This window comes from Lolium perenne, chromosome 1 (genome assembly GCF_019359855.2).
Source record: "Lolium perenne isolate Kyuss_39 chromosome 1, Kyuss_2.0, whole genome shotgun sequence".
Taxonomy (NCBI): domain Eukaryota; kingdom Viridiplantae; phylum Streptophyta; class Magnoliopsida; order Poales; family Poaceae; genus Lolium; species Lolium perenne.
Genome location: NC_067244.2, coordinates 164506154 through 164534105, shown reverse-complemented (window position 1 = coordinate 164534105; position 27952 = coordinate 164506154). Strand labels below are relative to the sequence as shown.

At 43.6% G+C, this 27952-nt stretch overlaps 1 protein-coding gene and 1 long non-coding RNA gene across 2 annotated transcripts; both read right to left on the bottom strand.

Moving 5' to 3' along the window:
* Positions 1-6459: 6459 nt before the first annotated feature.
* On the bottom strand, positions 6460-7308 carry LOC127334926 (uncharacterized). The gene is made up of 3 exons (XR_011748033.1): positions 7292-7308; positions 6740-6901; positions 6460-6647 (listed from the first exon to the last, which is right to left on the bottom strand). It is a non-coding gene; the product is annotated as an uncharacterized lncRNA (long non-coding RNA).
* A 1768-nt stretch (positions 7309-9076) lies between these two features.
* On the bottom strand, positions 9077-9977 carry LOC139833245 (F-box/FBD/LRR-repeat protein At3g52680-like). Its single transcript, XM_071823473.1, has 2 exons — positions 9120-9977; positions 9077-9082 (listed from the first exon to the last, which is right to left on the bottom strand). Exons 1-2 carry the CDS (start codon positions 9975-9977, stop codon positions 9077-9079), a joined length of 864 nt encoding a protein of 287 aa, XP_071679574.1.
* Positions 9978-27952: the final 17975 nt, after the last annotated feature.

The window sequence follows — 27952 nt, the reverse complement described above, 5'->3', positions numbered from 1 at the left end:
TCAACCTATGATGCAAACATTTTAGGAGACAGCCTGAGCAGACCAAATGGTATACATCTCCCTGATGGTAAGTTCTACCTTGAAGATGCAACTTATGTTTGTCCGCCTAGAATCCTACCACCCTTCAGGAAAATTAGGTATCATCTCTCTCCAATTAACAGACCACATAATGCAGATGAGTTGTTCAATCTTAGACACTCTATCCTCAGGGTTACCATTGAGAGGGCTTTTGTGGTATTGAAAAATAGGTTCAAAATCCTTGACCAGAAGCCATTCGACACTTTTCCCATTCAAGTAAAGCTTGTTCTTGCATGTTGCATCCTTCACAAGTGGATCTTAGGCTGTGGTATGGATGACTATGTCCCAAACGAGGTTGATGTTACTCCTAATGATGTAGAGGGTAGCCATGGTGTCGAGCAGGGCGACATCCAGGCTTGGAAGAACAAGAGGAACGAGTGGGCTCAATCAATGTGGATGCACAGAAATGATGTCTACGGTTGACAAGGAAGCTAGAAGAAGACAACAACGAGAAGGTTTACACTACCCTTGGTCGCCATTGTTGAAATATCCCCAGTATGTAATGTTAAACTGCTATTCATATGTAGCTAAGGCTCGATTTATATGCATGTATTGGTGGTGAACTGATAAATAAACTAATAGTCCATGAGTGTAGTGGTTAACTGAAATACGGCTATTCGTACGTAGCTTTTTTTCGATAAAGGGAATATATTAATATCAAAACGATACCAATTACACCCAGCCTCTGCAACAACGCATCACCCTAATGGCACTACGGATGCACACAGCCAAAAAAGGAAAAGAAAACTAAGAAACAAAAGTCCCACTACATTATTTCGGGCCTAACAACAGCAATACATCCACCGCCAAGATAACACCTGAAGTACAGACTCTCCAAAAACGACGCCTCCAAGAAGGGAACAGTGCGCTAACACCATCGTCGCCCGATCAAAGATCTTAGGTTTTCACCCTGAAGATAGTCCTCGCTCTCAAAACAATGCCTCCAACAAGGTCATTGCCAGGCACAACCAGTTAAGGCCAGACCTTGGGTTTTCACCCTGAAAGGTAGGACTCTGAACTTCACCTGTGTTGTCGCCCACACTTTCATACCGCTGCTGTGAAGCCCGGAACACCAAGCAAATCCCTCAACAGCGCGGAGATTTGAACCTCCCTTAGCTAGTCCTCCCTGATACGTCTCCAATGTATCTATAATTTCTTATGTTCCATGCTAGTTTTATGTCAATACCTACATGGTTTATTCAAACTTTATAATGTTTTTATGCATTTTCTAGGACTAACCTATTAACAAGACGCCACAGTGCCATTTCCTGTTTTCTGCTGTTTTTGATTTCAGAAAAGTTGTTTTACAAATATTCTTGGAATTGGACGAAACAAAATCTCACGGCCCTATTTTCCACGGAGTGTTCCAGAAGACCGAAGAGGAGTCGAGAAAGGCCAGCAGGGGGCCCTCCCCATAGGGCGGCGCGGGGGGGGGGGGGCACTGCCGCGCCGTGACGTGGGGAGGGAGCCCCCTGGCTCCCCCGACGCTGCCCCTTCGCCTATTTATTCCTTCGTCCCCGAAAATCCTAGTACCGAGAGCCAAAAATACCAGAACAGTTCCAGAGACGCCGCCGCCATCAACCCTAACTCGGGGGGTTCAGAAGATCTCCTCCGGCACCCTGCCGGAGAGGGGAATCATCACCGGAGGGCTCTACATCGCCATGCCCGCCTCCGGCCTGATGCGTGAGTAGTTCATCCTTGGACTACGGGTCCATAGCAGTAGCTAGATGGTTGTCTTCTCCTATTGTGCCATCATGTTTAGATCTTGTGAGCTGCCTATCATGATCAAGATCATCTATTTGTAATGCTACATGTTGTGTTTGTTGGGATCCGATGAATATGAAATACTATGTCAAGTTGATTATTGATCTATCATATATGTGTTGTTTATGATCTTGCATGCTCTCCGTTGCTAGTACAGGCTCTGGCCAAGTTGATACTTGTAACTCCAAGAGGGGGTATTTATGCTAGATAGTGGGTTCATGTCTCCATTGAATCTGGGGGAGTGACAGCAACCCCTAAGGTTGTGGATGTGTTGTTGCCACTAGGGATAAAACATCAATGCTTTGTCTAAGGATATTTGTATTGTTTACATTACGCACAGTACTTAATGCAATTGTCTGTTGCTTGCAACTTAATACTGGAAGGGGTGCGGATGCTAACCCGAATGTGGACTTTTTAGGCATAGATGCATGCTGGATGGCGGTCTATGTTCTTTGCCGTAATGCCCTAAGTAAATCTCATGGTAGTCATCATGATATGTATGTGCATTGTTATGCCCTCTCTATTTGTCAATTTCCCAACTGTAATTTGTTTACCCAACATGTTATTTATCTTATGGAGAGACACCACTAGTGAACTGTGGACCCCGGTCCATTCTTTTACATCTGAAATACAACCTACTGCAATCATTGTTCTCTTTTGTTTTCTGCAAGCAAACATCATTTTCCACACCATACGTTTAATCATTTGTTTTCAGCAAGCCGGTGAGATTGACAACCTCACTGTTAAGTTGGGGCAAAGTAGTTTGATTGTGTTGTGCAGGTTCCACGTTGGCACCGGAATCTCTGGTGTTGCGCCGCACTATGCTCCTTCACCAACAACCTTCACGTGATCTTCATCTCCTACTGGTTCGATAACCTTGGTTTCTTACTGAGGAAAAACTCGCTGATGTACTCATCATGCCTTCCTATTGGGGTTCCCAACGGACGTGTGCTTTACCGTCACAAGCACTCCCCTCCGGCCTTCATGAACTTCCCTTCTTCCGACTTTCATCATGGATCCATAGTCACTTGATGTCAACACAGAAAAAGAGCTTCGCGCCGCTCCCTCCAGAACCAATCGGTCGGAATAAAAGCATGGGTGCGCACGACCGAATACCACCGATCCAGCAAACTCCAGGCAAAAAGCACTGTTACATTCGCCGGCGGAGCCTTCCGGAACTCAACACTCCGGCTAGATCACGAGTCCAGGCCTCTAGTAGTTCTTCCTCTTCACGCAAGAGAGACCCTAGGACCACCACCTTTATTCAGGTCGGACCCCCACGTCGGCGACCGTCCTGGGCTGGCCATGCCAACCCTCCACCGGCGACTCCGTCGCCGGCTTCCACGCATCTCCATCTCGCCGCCGGAACGCGGTGATAGATCGATAGATCCACCACCACCAACCGCAGGCCGACCCTCTCCGGCGAAGAAGAGGGCCACCTTCACCGTCGTACCCAAGGCTGCTGCCCCGGGCGACCTCGTGTCGCGGGTGAAACCCGAGATCGCCTCCACTCACCGGCAAGAGGCGGGGGGGTGGGGGAATTGGCGCATGCCATGAGCCTGGCCTCCGCCCACCACCAACCCCTACCGGAGTGCTGCGGAGCCGACGGGAGGAGGGAGGCCGCAGCGTTGGCTGCCGCCGCCCATCCCACGCGCTGGCCGCCATGGGAGCCTACGGGAGAAGGGGCGCAGCGCAGGCCGCCGCCGCCCGACTCATCCGCCCGCCCGCCATGCATCGAGGAGGGAGATCCGGCCGCCGTCACCATGCGTCGACGAGGAGGAGCCCCCGCCGCCGGCACGCCCCGTGGGACTTTGCCCCGGCGGCGCTACCGGCGGCGGCGGCGGTTACGCTGGGGTGCGGGAGGAGGGTTAGGGCTGGGGTGCGGGAGGACTAGCTAGGGCTCGGTTTTATATGGTTGTAGTTCATTTGTTCCATCGTTGTCTATGATGATGATGTGCTTTGTGTCATGGCGATGTGCTATGTTAAGCTCAACACTCAAGTGTAAAGGTGACCACAAACCTACGCTACGTAGAACCAAACACACAACTTTACATCATCACAACTATTTATATATTCTCGCATTCTACCAATCAACAGGCTTAAAATGCATTCAGTGGTGCGACCCAGAACACCAACTAAAATTGAGAAGTTGGGTTTTGTCTACCCAGCGTCTGCCTCCTCCCCTCGAGCCTAAATGGATTAGGACCTACCAATTGCGCCCTAATTAACAATTGCAGAACCCCGCTCTCTCATGTGTCGCCGGCCATCGGGTCTCCAGAACATGTAGACAACCTGTATCCAACGGCGACAGGATAAGACCACGACTGGTCACCTGGAGGAAGCCACGTTTTCTTGTTTATCTTCGTCTGTTTCGTTAGTTTCGCGCGGCTCAAAAAATAAAGCAGGAAACAAAAGGAGCGCACATAATAACAAACGTCTAACAATGTAGTGATCAGCAGTAGCAAGCGCGTGGAACACGTTTTCTCCGCTTGTGCACGGCTTCGGGTCAATATCACGTCCACGTCCAAAGCTAGTGGAATTAGTGGACGGAGCATCACGTTGCAATAAGATCACAACGATCTAGGCGTTTGCTTATACAGGAGCAAAGTAAACCGAATTGGAGGTGGATACGCCAGCCATCTTTTGGGGTATATACATACATTCAGTAAAAATTCAGAGAAGTTCATGCTTCGGTTATCATCGGTCACCGTCAATTGCGTACGACCGTGAGAGAGCCTCGGTAAGTAACAGGACATTAGTTCCTCATGGGTTTTCACTACCAGACTTCGTGTGTTTTCACTACCAGACTTTGACAGGCGGAAGTCCATACCTCTGTGAAAGTGGTATGCTTAACAGTTTATAACAACAAACGCCAAAAAAGAAAACAGTTTATAACAACAGCTAGCACTTCAATTTACGCATTCTTGATTCCTCAGCAGACCGATGGACAGATGAGTTACCCTTTCAGCCTTTCTCCCGTCGATTTCCGGCCTCCTTTCAGTTTAATCCCCCGCACGTTTTAAAGCAGCAGCGGAATTCCATTTCTTGATTTCCATGTGCGCCTTCACTAGCTCACTAGTACGCGGCCCTTTTAACTCCTTTTTCAAGGTTGCATTTCCATTTACATATTATTTTTCCATCTCTCTGCTTTCCCAGTGATCGCCTGTTAGCGTTCACTCAGACCTAATCTAACACTCAGTCCAGCCTATGTTCGAACGTTCATGCTTAAAATGGTCTAGCTACGAGCGGAGAGCCTACCTCATTGAAAAATCTCATACTAAAGGAAGGAGAGAAACTATTTCTTATAAGCTGGTCGTAGCCTCTTCCAGTAAGTAAGGTGTGACTAAACAATAAACATTGAGCAGCATCACCACTCGCTGAAAAGCCCCCAGAAAGGCATAGCGATGCTAGCTCTGATGCTAACGTCCACCCTAGTAGTCCTACAGTTACAAGTACACATATCCATCTACGTGTGTTCTAGCACCTTCCACTCTATACGCTCAATTCTCCAATCAAGCCCCAGTTGCCAAGCTAGAATGAGTATGCAAAGCAAATTAGGCTCTAGCAGTCTCATGCTTAACTTTACAACAGTCAATCTAACTAGGAAGTTTCTGAACGCAATTTAGTTTAAGGTTGGCCACAGGCCTACCGCAGTTCCTTCTTCATAGATATGGAATAAAGATCTCAGTGAATGTTACCTTGTTGAGCTAGACACCAACGAGTAAGACACACTTGACTTGCGTAAAGATGTGCCAAAAGCTAGCTGCCGACCTGACCACACCTGCTTACTTTCTTCCATCTGAAACATAACATCAACCTCATATGTGCCAAGACTTTGTACCAAGTGCAGGAAATGAGGAGAGATTAGATTGACATCCAAATATACTCTGGGCTGCATACCAAATTCTACATAATTTCATACAAACGGATAGGGACAGGAACCCGATCCTGGGAGACAGAATATAGCAATCTCACGGGTCCTGATTTAGGGAAATGAAGTCTGTAAAAGCAGGAAACAGTATACGGGCTCAAAGCCTGAAACTACCCTTCCTCGAAACTGAAGCCTGAGAAAATAATACGAAATAAATAGTCAGCACACGAAAGGCCCGACTAAGAGAAACGAAAAGGTACATCTGGTTATCGAGGGCCCGAAGAAAAGCCTGGAATGCACGAAATCCTGCTTCATTTTAAAATGTAGGAAACTCTTTGTCGAAGTATAACAAATTTCTGGGATGATAAGACCAGCACTCAAGTTCACCTAGTTATTGCATGTGTCATAAACATTAAACTGATAAAAAGTTTTAACTTCCTATTTTGCAGATCCATGACCTATGCATTTGTGTGCTAGGTAACATATGGTGGCATCATCAGTCAGAGGATGAAAAATGGTGTGACACTGTTACGTGATATAGTTTGCAATGTTGTTTCGCCCTAGCGGCCTAGCCTTTTCTTACTAACTTCAGCAGCTCTTGGAATGTCTAGTTTTCCAAATAGTATGTCATTTACTTTGTCTAAACTAATCTCATGTACCTTATTTTCCGTTGCCAAATTGTATACACATAATGCAGGCATAATAATTGTGAATAGTGGTAGTAGAGTAATAGTTACTTACGATCAGACGATTCATGGTTATGTAGGATGTTAATATTCTCAGGGGGTACTCCAAGGTTAATGAGGATCTCCACAATATGGTGAATACTTTCAGCTTCATAGCAGCACTTGATTTCAACTACCTTGAGATTCTTCGATATAAGATATTCTTTGCTTGGCTTGTAGCTATCATCTTTTATGTTCAAAGATTCTTGCTGTAGAAAAAATGTTTAACTCAAATCAATCAAAGGTAAATGGTTCGCGACTTCAAAGACAACACCGGCTGTACTTGCAAAACATATAGTACCTCACAAATTTTAAGTGCAAGGGTAAGCTTCTCTAGAATTGGCGAGTGCTGAAGAAAGTAAACCAGTCCACTGAAGTCAGCAGCCAGACACCACTCACTGAGATACAATGTTTTTAACTTGGTAAATGTATGGCGCCATTTGAAATCCCTGGTGCAAATAATCTGGGCAAAGTGAAGAGGAATTAAATTATATTCAAGGCCTAACTTTGGCAGGGTTTCAGATTTTGCAAGTTCCTAGTTTAATCAGAAATAAATTAAGCAGCGCCATCCAAAGCGTGGGAATACTACCATGAATCAAAAAACTAATATTGATCTCATGCTTTTGGATAGTACATCGTCAGAACTCATAAGTAGCAATATAAGCCACACCACACATAAGCAAATGTGGTTTTATTCTGACAAACTAACTATTAGGTGATGTCTTGATAGACACATAATGATTCAAAAGAGGAATTGGCAACAAACATGAAATGCACATAATTAAGTAGGCTGCCTATGCTTCTTTTGACGGATACACATGTACAAGACGGTATAGCATGCGAAAAAACGTACCATTTCAGGAGTACTTAGAGCATCTCCAGTCGCGTCCCCCAAACCGTCCCCCAAAGGGATTTGGGGCGCGTCGGACAAAAAAAGCGTTCCAGCCGCGTCCCCCAAAGCCCTTTTTTGTCCGGCGCGCCCCTATACGGTGTCCGGCGCCCCGAGCCCGTCCCCGTCCCACAGGGGACGCTCCGGGGACGCCGGACACAACGAAACGCGAGGCCAACCGACGCGGGCCCGACCCGTCAGCGGCACGGAAGGCTAAAACCCCGTCGCCTACCTTTGGTCAAGCGACGTTAATGGCGTCCCTGTTTTCCCAGGCGACGCAGGGACGCGTCTCGTCGTGCATGGCCGCGTGGCCGTCCGCGCCGGAGTTATTGCGTGCAACCACCCGCTGCCGCCGCTGTTTTAAGGCGCCCTGCAGTTAGCGCCGCTCATAATCCTTCTCGTCGCCGCCGCCTCCCCCTCCCAGATCCTCTCCTCGCCGCTCAAAAAATGTCGTCCTCCCGCAAGATCGCCGCGGCGAACGGCTTCGGACGCGACAGCCTCACCGTGGCGGAGGCGTGGGCGCTGTACCGCGCCCGGTATCCAGTCCCGCCGGACATGCGGCTGCCAAGCAGCGGCGGCTGGAAGATGGCCGCGAACGGCATTGGCGTTCCGCCGCCGCGGCCGCGCACGGACCAATGGTGGGACGCCGTCAAGGCCCGTCGGGCTCAACTCACCGCCCAGAGCGGAGGGATCCGACGTGGGCGGTCGACAACAACGACGCTGGTGGACGTCGTACTTCCGGCGAAGTACGACGTCGAGATGCGCAGCACCGACGGGCTCGTCGGCGGCCCCAACAGTGGAACAAGGACGGCCGCGCCTGTTCGGGGCGTTCCGGCGCACCCTCGAGAACGTCATCCGCGGCCTCCGCAACGGCGCTCCGCGGCTGGAGATGCCGTCGTCGCCGCTGCCGTCTCCTCAATGGCAGCCGAGGAGGACGACTTACTCGTCCTCCTCGCACTCTTCTTCCTCGGGACCGGCGCGATCGGCGCGATCGACGCCGTCCTCGTCGTACCGGTCGGTGCCCTACACCGTCCCCAAACGGGAGGTCAAGGAGGAGCCGGCGACGCCCGTCAACACGAGGCGTGGCGGTAGCGGCAGCGGGCGGCAGCAAGGGAGGCGCGGCGGCGCCCTCCTCATCCCGAAGCCGGAGGTGAAGGAGGAGCTGGAGGAAGCGTCGCAGCGGCGCTCGCCGGCGGAGTACGAGCGGCAGCAGCCGCTCATCGCCGCCAGCCGACGACCCCGAGGATCGCCCGTGGCTGCGGGCGGCGTTCATGGCGTCCATGGACGACAAGGACGCCTGGAGGGGCGACCTGGACGCGGCGATCGCCATGTCCATCCTCGACTCCGGCAAGCCGCTGGTGGACCTCACCGACGACGGCGAGGCAGGACCAAGCGGCTTGGTGAAGGACGAGCCCGTGGACGAGCCCGTCGACGAGCGCGGCAAGCAGGAGGTCGTCACCGACGAGATGTACAACTTCCAGCAGTACTACGACGCCTCCGGCCGCCGCAAGCGGTTCTAGATTAGGTTTAGTTTTAAAGTTAGTCAAATTTCGTTCGAATCTATGTAAATTTGGACGAATCTAATCGAATCTAGTTAAGTTTAAAATTTGCGAAATTTTGTTTGGGGGACGCGACTGGGGAGCGACGTCCCCCAAACGCGGCACGAACGAAACACGTCCCCCAAACGCTCAATCCGGCGCGGTTTGGGGGACGCTTTGGGGGACGCGACTGGAGATGCTCTTATCAACTTCAAATCTGCCGCACCACACAGACCGTCTAGAAACACACAAACATTGTCTTCAACGTCGATGTGATGGCAAGCAAGACAAGAGTCGTCGTCACAGTGCCCATAGTAACCACCGTCAAGACAATGATCATAGGGCTGTTCACGTTCAGACCACTCTGTATCAAACCTGACAGATGCTGTTACCAACGATGGCATGCTCTCGAGGAAAGGAGTCAAGCCCACATTCTCAGTCAGTTCTAAGGCAGCAAGCCTTGGGCATGAGATACGGGCGCGGACAACCTCAGGGAAAAAGCACGTATCCATAGATAGATGTCTTAGTGATTGGCACGAGATCTTCTCGGCGTTGATTTCACAATCTTGCATCTCTAGTACATCTAGTACCGGGCAGCTCGAGAAATCCAGAGTGCGTTCCCCAAGTGCCACGCTACAGATATCTAAGGTTGTCAACTGGTGGCAGACGAGAGCCATGCCGGGTAGCCACAAACGCTCGGTGAAATCATATCGATGCACCGCGAGTCGAAGCACCTTAACCTGGCACGACGCAGCGTACCGGAGCCACAGTTCAGCGTCTTGGGGCGTCCCATCGAGAAAGGATATGAACACAAACTCATGCAGAGGCGCTCGGTCGCGAAGGAGAAGCAGAGAAGTGACAAACCGGGCCTCTTCTTCTCCGTAGAAGACCACTGTGGGCACCGACTTCCAGAGGTTGCGCCAGCGGCGGGCGAGCACGCACGTGCACACTGACTCGCGCGAGGGAAGGAACGACAGCACGAGACGGAGGATATCGTCCGGGAGGACGCCGATCCGGTCCTCCCCGGCGGCCGCTGCACTGTCGGTCATTCCGTCGAGCATGTGACGGGCGTCAGAGCTGCCGGTGGTTGGACACTGAAAGAGCGACATCATGCAGGCGCAAAGGGGCGCGGGGAGGCTCGAGCAACGCAGAGGAACCAAACGAGAAGGAAGGCTGGGGCTGGTGCCCGCGCCAGCGCCAGCGCCGGCGCCGCCCCCCGCCGCCCCGCACCGCCCCGGTGTCGGCGTCCGTTGTGTCTCCTGCTATCCTTTGCCGAAGTGCGTATGGACTACTTAATCTGAAAACCGGGAAGCTACTTAATCTGAAAACCGGGAAGCAGGATCGGTGGGAAAGCCAGCGATCTATAAGCTCACTGGGCCTAAACGGACTTGCCTCTCCTCCTTATCATCGTGGGCCAAATTTACTAGTGTGCGCACCCTCTAAAAAAAGCGATGCACTTTTAATAATTTTTCAAAATGCAGAATTATTTATACTTCCTCCGTCCATAAATAGATGCCAAAGATTTATTCAAATTCGAATGTATATATACACTAAATCGTGACTAGATACATTCAAATTTAGACAAACTTTTGGCATCTATTTATGGACAGAGGTAGTACTACTTCCTCTTCCGATGATCAATAATAATTGTCGAGAATATACTAATTTTATTCTGAATCCTGGTACTTATTATAAATCAGAGGGAGCAATAAATTTTTTTTCCATTGAACTACATCTATTACTTACTACTAAAAGAAAATGGAAAAGGAATTAGTGATCACATACGACGTCGCCGAATCAACCAAATCAACAACTCAGGGTGTGCTATCCTGACGACCTAACCCTCCCCCGGATAAAAAAATTCTGGGATGATAAGATCAACACCCAAGTTCACCTAGTTATTTCAAAGCTGAAAGGACGTGTCATTAGCATGAATGAAACTATTTTGCGGATTCATGACCAATGCATTTGTGTGCTAGGTAACCTATGGTATTGTGTTCCATTTGTGTGCTATGTATTCAATCTCTAGTACAGGATGAGGGGTTGACTGAAGGACATGAAAAACTCAAGTCCTATATTACAAATTATTACAAAGGGCTATTTGAATCACCGGAGGAGAGGTCTTTCTCTTTTGATGAAGCTCAAATGGCCGACATGCTCCAAGTATCTAATGATGAGAATGATTTATTGACGGCTCCTTACTCAGAGGATGAAGTTAATAAAAAATTCCAAAATGGAACACAATAAAGCTCCGGGGCCAAATGGTTTCCCTGCTGAATTTTATCAGACTTTTTGGGAAACTATTAAGGCAGACCTTCTACAAATGTTTAGTGAATTATTTTGTCTAAATTTTGGTGAGGTTATCTTGTTACCAAATGTTAAGGAGGCAGAAAGGATTCAACAGTATAGACATATATGCCTTTTAAACGTAAGTTTCACGATTTTCACGAAAGTGGCCACCATTAGACTAGATACAGTGGCTGATCATGTGGTGTTGCCTTCACATACCGCTAAGCAAGAATGTACTATCCTTAATGGGGTACTTGTTTTATATGAGGCGGTCCATGAATTACACACCGAAAAGATGAATGGGGTTATTTTAAAACTAGATTTTGAGAAGGCTTGTGATAAAGTTAAATGGTCTTTTCTTCAACAAATGCTCGGGATGAAAGGTTTTTCACCAGAGTGGTGTGCGTTGATCAATGATTTTTTGTCTGGAGGTAGTGTTGCAATCCGTGTTAATGATGACAAGGGCCGATATTTCCGGACAAGAAAAGGTTTGCGCCAAGACGACCCTATGTTACCATTGTTATTTAACATTGTGACTGATATGCTCGCTATTTTGATCGAACGCGCTTGGTCATATTGATGGGGTGATTCCACATCTAGTTGATGGTGGCTTATCAATCCTTCAATACGTCGATGATATAATTTTATTTATAGAACATGACCTCGAAAAAGCACGAAATCTCAAGTTAATATTAGAAGCTTTTGAGCAATTGTCGGGTCTCAAAATAAATTTTCATATAAATGAATTGTTTTGTTTTGGCAAAGCCCAGGATTTAGCAGCTGCATATGCGGAATTGTTTGGATGTGGGCAAGGCCAGTTTCTTGTTAGTTATTTGGGGATCTCGATCCATTATCAGAGATTAACAATGGATGAATGGAAACTAGTCGAGGGAAGACTTCAGAAGCTCCTTAGTAGTTGGAAAGGTAAATTGGTATCCCTAGTAGGAAGAATGATACTCATTAATTCAGTACTTATTAACATATTACTGTATATGATATCTTTCTTCCTTTTTCCTAAAGGTGTTCTACACAAGCTCGACTATTTTCGATCGAGATTCTTTTGGCAAGGGGATAGCGAGAAAAATAAATATCGTCTGGTTAAATGGAGTGTAGTATGTCTTCCCAAAGATCAATGTGGGTTGGATTTTCATGACCTTGAGGTCAAAAACTCAGGCTTACTAGGTAAATGGCTGTATAAGCTTCTTATCGAAGATGGGGTATGGCAAAGTGATGGTTGTGAAATACGCCACTTTTTCTCACGTTTTAACCCTTAGCTAAGTCAAGAAATCTTTTATTTCTAAATAGGAGCCCCCCATTAGCTGATTTTGCAGCCCTCCTGTGCCTCCACGTCATCCCTATTTTGTGTTGCGCGCTGTTGATCCTCCTTGGGCTAGACCAGACGCTCGCTTTTCTCCAGTAAAAAAAAAATCCAGCCGCAGGCCAAGTGGACCATGAATCCTCCCACTGCGACCTATGGCATCCTTGCCACAAATGCTCTTGAAACCGCATTCAGCAAACCATCATTATGCTGCAAATACGCACTACTCTGCTCGGTTCAGTTGACTCACCGCCTCTTCCATCTTTAAAAGGCTCCCGTGTACATCTCCACCAACGCAACAAATCAAGAGGTACGGAGTATTGATGGATTTTTGTTTACCTCTTCGTATCCTCTAACCAAGAGTAACCGGTGGAGGCTTTCCTCCCTTTAAGTAGTGGGGCAGATCCATTCCCATCGTTCCACCGCAGCGGGGTCAGAGCGCATCTGCTAATTTGATCAAAATCTCTGGTGATCCATCCTCCTCACCGTTTCAACCTTCTTCGTTACTCCAATCTTGACCCAACCTCAGTTTTAGATTCATCAAGTTTTTGAAAAATTGCTGCACTAGCCAATTGAACCAATAGTCCGAACTGATGGAAAGAGACTAGGCAGTGTATTTATATTCAACACTCCCCCTCACGTCTAGGCTATTTTAGTCCTTAGTGTGGGTTCGGTGCGGGCCGCAGAATCTTTTTTCTTTTGTTTTTAAAACTGCGTGAGCAGGATCTTGAACTTGAGACCTCTTGGCTCTGATACCATGAAAAATTGCTGCACTAGCCAATTGAACCAAAAGTCCGAACTGATGGAAAGAGACTAGGCAGTGTATTTATATTCAACAGTTTTCCCTTCGGAATCCAACTAACCAGGTGCGACAGATTTGCAACCTTGATTGTCCATGCTCACCCAGTCCGCTAGCGTGATCTCTTTTTTCTGTTAATTCCTACATAATGCAAGACTCCACTTGCAGCAGTCATGTATCAGAGCAGCATCGGCGAGGAAAACTGGGTCTTCCTTGAGTCCTAAATAAACCCGCCATGACCATGTAAGTTTTTGCCTCCTGTTCCTCTAACCGTTTTGTGTGGTTAAAACATCTTTTCCCATACTGGATTGCATCTGAACAGGTCGATTTTTAGTATTCGCACATTGTGCTCTGCAGATTATGGAACGCAAGAAGTAATATGATAAGACATTTTTGATTGAATTTTTTAGGAAGTGTATGGCAGCATTCCGAGCAGGTTAACCATATACGTAATTCATTCACGATGAGGCTTCTTAGTCATTCGTGTTGATGCCCATGAGTGTGAATGAAGAGATTCTGTTCCACAGGTTCATGGGAGACTAGGTTCGATGTAAGTATGGTCCTGCAACACTACGACCCTTCGTACACATCCTGATAGTTTGCTTTGCTTCTTACCGTCAGTAGGTGTTTCATGCAAGAGCAAGACTATGTCATTTTTTATGATCGTTCTTCTACTTGCTCAAAATATAGAATCATTGTACATAACTACATATCTCTGTTTAAACTGATAGAACTGCCGGGGAAATTTTTCTCCATTGTCTTGCCTGAAAAATGTAGAATCGCGCTCATGTATTTTACTATATATGTTCTGCTATTTACTTACTTGATTGCAGAATCAGAGGTGTTGAGTGATTAACCAGCTAGCACATCTGTAAGTGGTTTTGTTTTGGTCGTCTTTACAACTATTTTTACACTAATATTTCTATTAACAATTTTTATTTCAGTTTTGTCATTAGATTACACACTATGTATATACTCTGTACGTATGTTGCTATTAGATTACAATCAATTAATTTTACATGAATGACTCTTCTTTGTGTTTTTGTGTAGGAAATACGGAGAGACTTTTTTTTACAGTAGACTGAGACCCAGCAGGCTTCATGCTCAAGCTATCACATTCTTTTATCAATGTTAGCATTTCAGTGATTGTAAATGAATGTATTGGTTACAAAAAAGTTTAGTGATCTCCAGTACATCTGAATTCAAATCGTTTTTTCTGAATGTTAGCATTTTATTGATTGTAAATGAATTTATTGGTTACATATGAAATCTCTAAATTTTGTTCATTGATATACACAAGATACTCGCTGCTGCTATCTGAAGATTGAATATATTGGTGAATCCCATTTATCAATCGCAAAATATGTATGTGCCCACTATAATTCTTATTTTCTCCTTGCTTTTCATATTGTTATGCTCTTTCAGTGTATTTGTCTAACCAAATGTTAGCTCAAGTTATACATAAAAATTTATTTCCTAAATTTCCGCAGCAACGCGCGGGGTATTATCTAGTTAACTAAGTTTACCTCTCAATTTGTTACTAATGACTAATTAATGCAAATATGTGCAATCTCCTTATCTTTGAATGGTGTGTATGAAATCTCATCATAATGAAAAATGGACCTGCAATTACTGAAGAAAATTGCGTCACAAGTGCAACAAAGTTAACCAGGCTCGAAGAGGCGGTTCTAGAAGGTTTAACGGGCATCGGTACGGGCAAGTCCCGCCCGTATCACACGCCCTTAATGAGTGTCGCAGCCTTACCAAGTTCAAACCCAATATCTGTGAAGGACCCGACGCCAAAGGGAAAACCATTCGTCGCCAAACAGAGCCGACATCCATCAGATCCATCTACACCACACCGAAGGAGATCCACCACCATAGTTCATCCATTCCATCTCCAATCTCCTCCATAGCCATAACCATCACCATTGTAATAGAGATCTCCTTGAGAATTGGCGACTATTATAAGAATATTGTGATTTCAATCCAAATATTTGCCACAACGATTTCTATCTTTGTTATTGATCTTGATATTATGTGTGAATAGTCCTCACGGGCTACGGGTTGGGATGAATCCTCGCAGCGTTTATGTCCATCTAATTTTATAATATGTGTAAGGATTGAATAGGAGTTTTGCAATCTTGTATCCTTATCCCTTTGCCTCGATTTGATGATCTGCATGTACCTATGTCAATCGGATCGATCAAGGGAAGAGGTGGGATGAGTGGAGAACAGCGTGCTACCGTCAAACCTCAGTAATAGAAAGGAAAAAAGTAACGGTACATGTTTAGTGATTCATTCGGGATCAACGGCACAATCGCCTAGCTTAATGCTTTGGTATGTATTCATATGCTTAATAATTGTTGTTACTCGCGGTTGTGGGAACAGTGGTTGGACCAAGAGGCTCTTGTCACTTCTGGCTTTAGGGGCAAGAGTATTTACGGATGTGCTGCTCACAAATATCTTATCTCTATTTTATTTACTACACATTTGCGCTTAAATTATATGTATGCATAGCTACAGGAGAAACCTTAAGCCTGGCCTATTTTCCATCATTGAACATAACCCTTTAAGAGTAAACTAGATAGGTCCAGTAAACATAAAATCAAATTAACTAGCAAGTCTTGTAGACGTTTCCTTTACACCATTTTAGACGTGCTTCCCAAGGTTCGATTAAACCTAGATCTACTAGGGTAAAATCTTATCATACTACAATCCATAATACGGATCGAAGGTATCAACCCTTTTTCTGCGTCACTGCCGGGGAAGCAATTTCGCTATTCCGGTAAGGTTACTAGAGACCTCGTTAGTCAGTTTTATTTTTTTAAGTTTTTATTTATAGTTATTAGTTTACCATTTTATTTTATTTTTTATATTTTAAAACCCAAAAAAATAGTTACTTGTTCTTTTACAATGATAGGAGAAAATACTGATACGTCTCAAACGTATCTATAATTTCTTATGTTCCATGCTACTTTTATGATGATACTCACATGTTTTATACACATTATATGTCATTATTATGCATTTTCCGGCACTAACCTGTTGACGAGATGCCGAAGAGCCAGTTGCTGTTTTCTGCTGTTTTTGGTTTCAGAAATCCTAGTAAGGAAATATTCTCGGAATTGGACGAAATCAACGCCCAGGGTTCTATTTTCACACGAAGCTTCCAGAAGACCGAAGAGGATAAGAAGTGGGGCCACGAGGTGGCCACACAACAGGGCGGCGCGGCCCAGGTGCTGGCCGCGCGGCCTAGCGTGTGGGCCCCTCGTGACGCCCCCTGACCTACCCTTCCGCCTACTTAAAGCCTCCGTCGCGAAACCCCCAATACCGAGAGCCACGATACGGAAAACCTTCCAGAGACGCAGCCGCCGCCAATCCCATCTCGGGGGATTCAGGAGATCGCCTCCGGCACCCTGCCGAAGAGGGGAATCATCTCCCGGAGGACTCTTCATCGCCATGATCGCCTCCGGATTGATGTGTGAGTAGTTCACCCCTGGACCATGGGTCCATAGCAGTAGCTAGATGGTCGTCTTCTCCTAATTGTGCTATCATGCTCGATCTTGTGAGCTGCCTATCATGATCAAGATCGTTTCTTTGTAATCCTACATGTTGTGTTTGTTGGGATCCGATGGATATTGAATACTATGTCAAGTTGATTATCAATCTATCATATATGTTGTTTATGTTCTTGCATGCTGTCCGTTGCTAGTAGAGGCTCTGGCCAAGTTGATACTTGTGACTCCAAGAGGGAGTATTTATGCTCGATAGTGGGTTCATGCCTCCATTAAATCTAGGACAAGGATGAAAGTTCTAAGGTTGTGGATGTGCTGTTGCCACTAGGGATAAAATATCGATGCTTTGTCTAAGGATATTTGTGTTGATTACATTACGCACCATACTTAATGCAATTGTCTGTTGCTTGCAACTTAATACCGGAAGGGGTTCGGATGATAACCTGAAAGTGGACTTTTTAGGCATAGATGCATGCTGGATGGCGGTCTATGTACTTTGTCGTAATGCCCTGATTAAATCTCATAGTACTCATCATGATATATGTATGTGCATTGTTATGCCTTCTTTATTTGTCAATTGCCCAACTGTAATTTGTTCACCCAACATGCTATTTATCTTATGGGAGAGACACCGCTAGTGAACTGTGGACCCCGGTCTATTCTTTACATCTGAAATACAATCTACTGCAATATTTGTTCTTTACTGTTCTTCGCAAACAATCATCTTCCACACAATACGGTTAATCCTTTGTTCACAGCAAGCCGGTGAGATTGACAACCTCACTGTTATGTTGGGGCAAAGTACTTTGGTTGTGTTGTGTAGGTTCCACGTTGGCGCCGGAATCCCTGGTGTTGCGCCGCACTATACTTCGCCGCCATCAACCTTCAACGTGCTTTTTGGCTCCTCCTGGTTCGATAAACCTTGGTTTCTTTCTGAGGGAAAACTTGCTACTGTCTGCATCACACCTTCCTCTTGGGGTTCCCAACGGACGTGTGTCAACTGCACGCATCAAGCTCTTTTTCTGGTGCCGCTGCCGGGGACCTGAAGAAAAGTTACACCACAGGGAATTGCCTCCCACGCAACAGCTCTTTTTCTGGGGCCGTTGCCGGGGAGATCAAGACACGCTGCAAGGGGAGTCTCCACTTCCAATCTCTTTACTTTGTTTTTGTCTTGCTTTATTTTATTTACTACTTTGTTTGCTGCACTAAAACAAAACACAAAAAAATTAGTTGCTAGCTTTACTTTATTTACTGTCTTGCTCTCTATATCAAAAACACAAAAAAATTAGTTACTTGCATTTACTTTATCTAGTTTGCTTTATTTACTACTGTTAAAATGAATACCCCTGAAAATACTAAGTTGTGTGACTTCACAAACACTAATAATAATGATTTCCTATGCACACCTATTGCTCCACCTGCTACTACAGCAGAATTCTTTGAAATTAAACCTGCTTTACTGAATCTTGTTATGAGAGAGCAATTTTCTGGTGTTAGTTCTGATGATGCTGCTGCCCATCTTAATAATTTTGTTGAACTATGTGAAATGCAAAAGTATAAGGATGTAGATGGTGATATTATAAAATTGAAATTGTTTCCTTTCTCATTAAGAGGAAGAGCTAAAGATTGGTTGCTATCTTTGCCTAAGAATAGTATTAATTCATGGACTAAATACAAGGATGCTTTTATTGGTAGATATTATCCTCCCGCTAAAATTATATCTTTGAGAAGTAGCATAATGAATTTTAAGCAATTAGATAATGAACATGTTGCTCAAGCATGGGAGAGAATGAAATCTTTGGTAAAGAATTGCCCAACCCATGGACTGACTACTTGGATGATCATCCAAACTTTCTATGCAGGACTGAATTTTTCTTCACGGAACCTATTGGATTCAGCTGCTGGAGGTACCTTTATGTCCATCACTTTAGGGGCGGCGACAAAGCTTCTTGATGATATGATGATAAATTACTCTGAATGACACACGGAAAGAGCTCCACAAGGTAAGAAGGTAAATTCTGTTGAAGAAACCTCCTCCTTGAGTGATAAGATTGATGTGATTATGTCTATGGTTGTGAATGGTAGATCTAATGTTGATCCAAATAATGTTCCTTTAGCTTCATTGGTTGCTCAAGAAGAAAATGTTGATGTGAATTTCATTAAAAATAATAATTTCAACAACAATGCTTATAGGAACAATTCTGGTAACAACTATGGGCCATATCCTTCTGCTAATGGTAATGGTTATGGTAATTCTTATGGGAATTCTTACAACAATAATAGGAGTGTACCCCCGGTCTTGAAGCCATGCTTAAAGAATTTATTAGTACACAAACTGCTTTTAACAAATCTGTTGAGGAAAAGCTTGATAAAATTGATATTCTTGCCTCTAGAGTTGATAGACTTGCCTCTGATGTTGATCTTTTAAAATTAAAAGTTATACCTAATAAGGATATTGAAAATAAGATTGTTACTACAGCAAATGCCATCCAAGTTAGAATTAATGAGAATATAAGATTAATGGCTGAATTACGTGCTAGGTGGGATAGAGAAGAAAATGAAAAACTAGCTAAAGAAAATAATATAGCTAAAGTTTGGACTATTACCACCACTAGTAATGTTAATGATTCACATGTTGCTACACCCCCTACTATTAATGGTAAAATAATTGGTGTTGGCAATGTTTCTACTCCTAGTGCAAAGCGTGCAAAATTACCTGAAACTGCTAAAACTGCTGAAACTGCTTGTGATAAAACTGCTGAATTTTTTTCCAACATTGGGGACAATGATCCCATTGCTGTAGATCATAATGGTTTAGACTTTGATGATTGTCACATCTCTGAAGTTATAAAGTTCTTACAAAAACTTGCTAGAAGTCTCAATACTAGTGCTATAAATTTGGCCTTTACAAAACATATTACAAATGCTCTCATAAAAGCTAGAGAGGATAAACTAAAACTTGAAACTTCTATTCCTAGGAAGTTAGAAGATGGTTGGGAGCCCATCATTAAGATGAGGGTCAATGATTTTGATTGTAATGCTCTATGTGATTGATACGTCTCCGACGTATCGATAATTTCTTATGTTCCATGCCACATTATTGATGATATCTACATGTTTTATGCACACTTTATGTCATATTCGTGCATTTTCTGGAACTAACCTATTAACGAGATGCCGAAGAGCCAGTTGTTGTTTTCTGCTGTTTTTGGTTTCAGAAATCCTAGTAAAGAAATATTCTCGGAATTGGACGAAATCAACGCCCAGGGTCCTATTTTGCCACGAAGCTTCCAGAAGACCGAAGGAGAGTCGAAGTGGGGCCACGAGGTGGCCAGACACCAGGGCGGCGTGGCCCAGGCCCTGGCCGCGCCGGCCTGTCGTCTGGGCCCCTCGTGCCGCCTCTTTACCTGCCCTTCCGCCTACAAATAGCCTTCGTCGCGAAACCCCCAGTACCGAGAACCACGATACGGAAAACCTTACTGAGACGCCGCCGCCGCCAATCCCATCTCGGGGGATTCTGGAGATCTCCTCCGGCACCCTGCCGGAGAGGGGAATCATCTCCCGGAGGACTCTTCACCGCCATGGTCGCCTCCGGAGTGATGAGTGAGTAGTTCACCCCTGGACTATGGGTCCATAGCAGTAGCTAGATGGTTGTCTTCTCCTCATTGTGCTTCATTGTTGGATCTTGTGAGCTGCCTAACATGATCAAGATCATCTATCTGTAATACTATATGTTGTGTTTGTCAGGATCCGATGGATAGAGAATACTATGTTATGTTAATTATCAAGTTATTACCTATGTGTTGTTTATGATCTTGCATGCTCTCCGTTATTAGTAGAGGCTCTGGCCAAGTTTTTGCTCTTAACTCCAAGAGGGAGTATTTATGCTCGATAGTGGGTTCATGCCTCCATTAAATCTGGGACAGTGACAGAAAGTTCTAAGGTTGTGGATGTGTTGTTGCCACTAGGGATAAAACATTGATGCTATGTCTAAGGATGTAGTTATTGATTACATTACGCACCATACTTAATGCAATTGTCTATTGTTTTGCAACTTAATACTGGAAGGGGTTCGGATGATAACCTGAAGGTGGACTTTTTAGACATAGATGCATGCTGGATAGCGGTCTATGTACTTTGTCGTAATGCCCAATTAAATCTCACTATATTTATCATGTCATGTATGTGCATTGTTATGCCCTCTCTATTTGTCAATTGCCCGACTGTAATTTGTTCACCCAACATGCTTTTATCTTATGGGAGAGACACCTCTAGTGAACTGTGGACCCCGGTCCTATTCTTTACATCGCATACAATCTACTGCAATACTTGTTTTACTGTTTTCTACAAACAATCATCTTCCACACAATACGGTTAATCCTTTGTTACAGCAAGCCGGTGAGATTGACAACCTCACTGTTTCGTTGGGGCAAAGTACTTTGGTTGTGTTGTGCAGGTTCCACGTTGGCGCCGGAATCCCTGGTGTTGCGCCGCATTACATTCCGCCACCATCAACCTTCAACGTGCTTCTTGACTCCTACTGGTTCGATTAAACCTTGGTTTCTTACTGAGGGAAAACTTACTGCTGTGCGCATCGCACCTTCCTCTTGGGGTTCCCAACGAACGTGTCAATTATACGCGCATCAAGACTGTTTTCTGGCGCCGTTGTCGGGGAGATCAAGACACGCTGCAAGGGGAGTCTCCACTTCCCAATCTCTTTACTTTGTTTTTGTCTTGCTTTATTTTATTTACTACTTTGTTTGCTGCATTATATCAAAACACAAAAAAAATTAGTTGCTAGCTTTACTTTATTTACTGTCTTGCACTCTATATCAAAAACACAAAAAAATTAGTTTACTTGCATTTATTTTATCTAGTTTGCTTTATTTACTACTGCTAAAATGGCCACCCCTGAAAATACTAAGTTGTGTGACTTCACAACCACAAATAATAATGATTTCCTATGCACACCTATTGCTCCACCTGCTACTACAGCAGAATTCTTTGAAATTAAACCTGCTTTACTGAATCTTGTTATGCGAGAGCAATTTTCTGGTGTTAGTTCTGATGATGCTGCTGCCCATCTCAATAACTTTGTTGAATTGTGTGAAATGCAAAAGTATAAGGATGTAGATGGTGACATTATAAAATTAAAATTGTTTCCTTTCTCATTAAGAGGAAGAGCTAAAGATTGGTTGCTATCTCTGCCTAAGAATAGTATTGATTCCTGGACTAAATGCAAGGATGCTTTTATTGGTAGATATTATCCCCCTGCTAAAATTATATCTTTGAGAAGTAGCATAATGAATTTTAAACAATTGGATAATGAACATGTTGCTCAAGCTTGGGAAAGAATGAAATCTTTGGTTAAAAATTGCCCAACCCATGGACTGACTACTTGGATGATCATCCAAACCTTTTATGCAGGACTAAATTTTTCTTCGTTGAATTTATTGGATTCAGCTGCTGGAGGTACCTTTATGTCCATCACTTTGGGGGCGGCTACAAAGCTTCTTGATGATATGATGATTAATTACTCTGAATGGCACACGGAAAGAGCTCCACAAGGTAAGAAGGTAAATTCTGTTGAAGAAACCTCCTCCTTGAGTGATAAGATTGATGCTATTATGTCTATGCTTGTGAATGATAGGACTAATGTTGATCCTAATAATGTTCCGTTAGCTTCATTGGTTGCCCAAGAAGAACATGTTGATGTAAACTTCATTAAAAATAATAATTTCAACAACAATGCTTATCGGAACAATTCTAGTAATAACTATAGGCCATATCCTTATAATAATGGTAACGGTTATGCTAATTCTTATGGGAATTCTTACAATAATAATAGGAACACACCCCCTGGACTTGAAGCTATGCTTAAAGAATTTATTAGTACACAAACTGCCTTTAACAAATCTGTTGAGGAAAAACTCAATAAAATTGATATTCTCGCTTCTAAGGTTGATAGTCTTGCCTCTGATGTTGATCTTTTGAAATCGAAAGTTATGCCTAATAGGGATATTGAAAATAAAATTGTTACTACAGCAAATACCATCCAAGTTAGAATTAATGAGAATATAAGATTAATGGCTGAATTGCGTGCTGGGTGGGATAGAGAAGAAAATGAAAAACTAGCTAAAGAGAAAAATGTAGCTAAAGTTTGGACTATTAACACCACTTGCAATGCTAATGATTCACATGTTGCTGCACCTCCTACTATTAATGGTAAAATAATTGGTGTTGGCAATGTTTCTACTCCTAGTGCAAAGCGTACAAAACTGCCTGAAATTGCTAAAACTGCTGAAATTGCCTGTGATAAAACTGCTGAAATTTTTTCCAACATTGGGGATGATGATCCCATTGCTGTAGCTCATAATGATTTAGATTTTTATGATTGCCACATCTCTGAAGTTATAAAGTTCTTACAAAAACTTGCTAAGAGTCCCAATGCTAGCGCTGTAAACTTGGCTTTCACAAAACATATTACAAATGCTCTCATAAAAGCTAGAGAAGAGAAACTAAAACTTGAAACTTCTATTCCTAGAAAGCTAGAAGATGGTTGGGAGCCCATCATTAAAATGAGGGTCAATGATTTTGATTGTAATGCTTTATGTGATCTTGGTGCAAGTATTTCTGTTATGCCTAAGAAAGTCTATGATATGCTTGACTTGCCACCATTGAAAAATTGTTATTTGGATGTTAATCTCGCTGATAATGCTAAAAAGAAACCTTTGGGGAGAGTTGATAATGTTCATATTATGGTTAACAATAACCTTGTCCCCGTTGATTTTGTTGTCTTGGATATTGAATGCAATGCATCTTACCCCATTATATTGGGAAGACCTTTTCTTCGAACCGTTGGTGCTACTATTGATATGAAGGAAGGTAATATTAAATATCAATTTCCTCTCAAGAAAGGTATGGAACACTTCCCTAGAAAAAGAATGAAGTTACCTTTTGATTCTATTATTAGAACAAATTATGATGTTGATGCTTCGTCTCTTGATAATACTTGACATACACTTTCTGCGCCTAGCTGAAAGGCGTTAAAGAAAAGCGCTTATGGGAGACAACCCATGTTTTTACTACAGTATTTTTGTTTTATATTTGAGTCTTGGAAGTTGGTTACTACTGTAGCAACCTCTCCTTATCTTAGTTTTGTGTTTTGTTGTGCCAAGTAAAGTCTTTGATAGTAAAGTTCATACTAGATTTGGATTACTGCGCAGTTTCAGATTTCTTTGCTGTCACGAATTTCGACCTGCCTCTCTGTAGGTAGCTAAGAAAAATATGCCAATTTACGTGCGTGATCCTCAGATATGTATGCAACTGTCATTCAATTTGGGCATTTTCATTTGAGCAAGTCTGGTGCCTCAATAAAATCCATCTTTACGGACTGTTCTGTTTTGACAGATTCTGCCTTTTATTTCGCATTGCCTCTTTTGCTATGTTGGATGAATTTCTTTGATCCATTAATGTCCAGTAGCTTTATGCAATGTCCAGAAGTGTTAAGAATGATTGTGTCACCTCTGAACATGTTAATTTTTATTGTCCACTAACCCTCTAATGAGTTGTTTCGAGTTTGGTGTGGAGGAAGTTTTCAAGGATCAAGAGAGGAGTATGATGCAATATGATCAAGGAGAGTGAAAGCTCTAAGCTTGGGGATGCCCCGGTGGTTCACCCCGGCATATTCTAAGAAGACTCAAGCGTCTAAGCTTGGGGATGCCCAAGGCATCCCCTTCTTCATCGACAACATTATCAGGTTCCTCCCCTGAAACTATATTTTTATTCCGTCACATCTTATGTGCTTTGCTTGGAGCGTCGGTTTGTTTTTGTTTTTGTTTTTTTGAATAAATGGATCCTAGCATTCATTGTGTGGGAGAGAGACACGCTCCGCTGTTGCATATGGACAAATATGTCCTTAGGCTTTACTCATAGTATTCATGGCGAATGTTGAATCTTCTTCGTTAAATTTTTATATGGTTGGAATCGGGAAATGCTACATGTAGTAATTCTAAAATGTCTTGAATAATTTGATACTTGGCAATTGTTGTGCTCATGTTTAAGCTCTTGCATCATATACTTTGCACCCATTAATGAAGAAACACCTAGAGCTTGCTAAATTTGGTTTGCATATTTGGTCTCTCTAAAGTCTAGATAATATCTAGTATTGAGTTTTGAACAACAAGGAAGACGGTGTAGAGTCTTATAATGTTTACAATATGTCTTTTATGTGAGTTTTGCTGCACCGGTTCATCCTTGTGTTTGTTTCAAATAACCTTGCTAGCCTAAACCTTGTATCGAGAGGGAATACTTCTCATGCATCCAAAATCCTTGAGCCAACCACTATGCCATTTGTGTCCACCATACCTACCTACTACATGGTATTTCTCCGCCATTCCAAAGTAAATTGCTTGAGTGCTACCTTTAAAATTTCCATCATTCACCTTTGCAATATATAGCTCATGGGACAAATAGCTTAAAAACTATTGTGGTATTGAATATGTACTTATGCACTTTATCTCTTATTAAGTTGCTTGTTGTGCGATAACCATGTTTCTGGGGACGCCATCAACTACTCTTTGTTGAATATCATGTGAGTTGCTATGCATGTCCGTCTTGTCTGAAGTAAGAGAGCTCTACCACCTTAATGGTTGGAGCTTACATATTGTTAGAGAAGAACATTGGGCCGCTAACTAAAGCCATGAATCATGGTGGAAGTTCCAGTTTTGGACATATATCCTCAATCTCATATGAGAACACTAATTGTTGCCACATGCTTATGCATTAAAGAGGAGTCCATTATCTGTTGTCCATGTTGTCCCGGTATGGATGTCTAAGTTGAGAATAATCAAAAGCGAGAAATCCAAAATGCGAGCTTTCTCCTTAGACCTTTGTACAAAGTGCATGGAGGTACCCCATTGTGACACTTGGTTAAAACATGTGTACTGCGATGATCCGGTAGTCCAAGCTAATTAGGACAAGGTGCGGGCACTATTAGTATACTATGCATGAGGCTTGCAACTTGTAAGATATAATTTACATAACTCATATGCTTTATTACTACCGTTGACAAAATTGTTTCATGTTTTCAAAATAAAAGCTCTAGCACAAATATAGCAATCGATGCTTTCCTCGTTGAAGGACCTTTCTTTTACTTTTAATGTTGAGTCAGTTCACCTATTTCTCTCCACCTCAAGAAGCAAACACTTGTGTGAACTGTGCATTGATTCCTACATACTTGCATATTGCACTTGTTATATTACTCTATGTTGACAATTATCCATGAGATATACATGTTATAAGTTGAAAGCAACCGCTGAAACTTAATCTTCCTTTGTGTTGCTTCAATACCTTTACTTTGATTTATTGCTTTATGAGTTAACTCTTATGCAAGACTTATTGATGCTTGTCTTGAAGTACTATTCATGAAAAGTCTTTGCTTTATGATTAAGTTGTTTACTCATGTCATTACCATTGTTTTGATCGCTGCATTCATTACATATGTTTACAATAGTATGATCAAGGTTATGATGGCATGTCACTCCAGAAATTATCTTTGTTATCGTTTACCTGCTCGGGACGAGCAGAACTAAGCTTGGGGATGCTGATACGTCTCCGACGTATCGATAATTTCTTATGTTCCATGCCACATTATTGATGATATCTACATGTTTTATGCACACTTTATGTCATATTCGTGCATTTTCTGGAACTAACCTATTAACGAGATGCCGAAGAGCCGCTTGTCGTTTTCTGCTGTTTTTGGTTTCGTAAATCCTAGTAAAGAAATATTCTCGGAATTGGACGAAATCAACGCCTGTGGTCCTATTTTGCCACGAAGCTTCCAGAAGACCGAAGGAGAGTCGAAGTGGGGCCACGAGGTGGCCAGACACTGTGGCGGCGCGCCTGTGCCCTGGCCGCGCCGGCCTATCGTCTGGGCCCCTCGTGCCGCCTCTTTACCTGCCCTTCCGCCTACAAATAGCCTTCGTCGCGAAACCCCCAGTACCGAGAACCACGATACGGAAAACCTTACTGAGACGCCGCCGCCGCCAATCCCATCTCGGGGGATTCTGGAGATCTCCTCCGGCACCCTGCCGGAGAGGGGAATCATCTCCCGGAGGACTCTTCACCGCCATGGTCGCCTCCGGAGTGATGAGTGAGTAGTTCACCCCTGGACTATGGGTCCATAGCAGTAGCTAGATGGTTGTCTTCTCCTCATTGTGCTTCATTGTTGGATCTTGTGAGCTGCCTAACATGATCAAGATCATCTATCTGTAATACTATATGTTGTGTTTGTCGGGATCCGATGGATAGAGAATACTATGTTATGTTAATTATCAAGTTATTACCTATGTGTTGTTTATGATCTTGCATGCTCTCCGTTATTAGTAGAGGCTCTGGCCAAGTTTTTGCTCTTAACTCCAAGAGGGAGTATTTATGTTCGATAGTGGGTTCATGCCTCCATTAAATCTGGGACAAAGGATGGGAAAGTTCTAAGGTTGTGGATGTGCTATTGCCACTAGGGATAAAACATTGATGCTATGTCTAAGGATGTAGTTATTGATTACATTACGCACCATACTTAATGCAATTGTCTGTTGTTTTGCAACTTAATACTGGAAGGGGTTCGGATGATAACCTGAAGGTGGACTTTTTAGGCATAGATGCATGCTGGATAGCGGTCTATGTACTTTGTCGTAATGCCCAATTAAATCTCACTATATTTATCATGTCATGTATGTGCATTGTTATGCCCTCTCTATTTGTCAATTGCCCGACTGTAATTTGTTCACCCAACATGCTTTTATCTTATGGGAGAGACACCTCTAGTGAACTGTGGACCCCGGTCCTATTCTTTACATCGCATACAATCTACTGCAATACTTGTTTTATCAAGTTTTCGCAAACAATCATCTTCCACACAATACGGTTAATCCTTTGTTACAGCAAGCCGGTGAGATTGACAACCTCACTGTTTCGTTGGGGCAAAGTACTTTGGTTGTGTTGTGCAGGTTCCACGTTGGCGCCGGAATCCCTGGTGTTGCGCCGCATTACATTCCGCCACCATCAACCTTCAACGTGCTTCTTGACTCCAACTGGTTCGATTAAACGTTGGTTTCTTACTGAGGGAAAACTTACTGCTGTGTGCATCGCACCTTCCTC

Bases quoted from the DNA above. Each gene is read 5' to 3' on its own strand.
- LOC139833245 (XM_071823473.1), bottom strand. From the start codon at position 9,977: ATGATGTCGCTCTTTCAGTGTCCAACCACCGGCAGCTCTGACGCCCGT.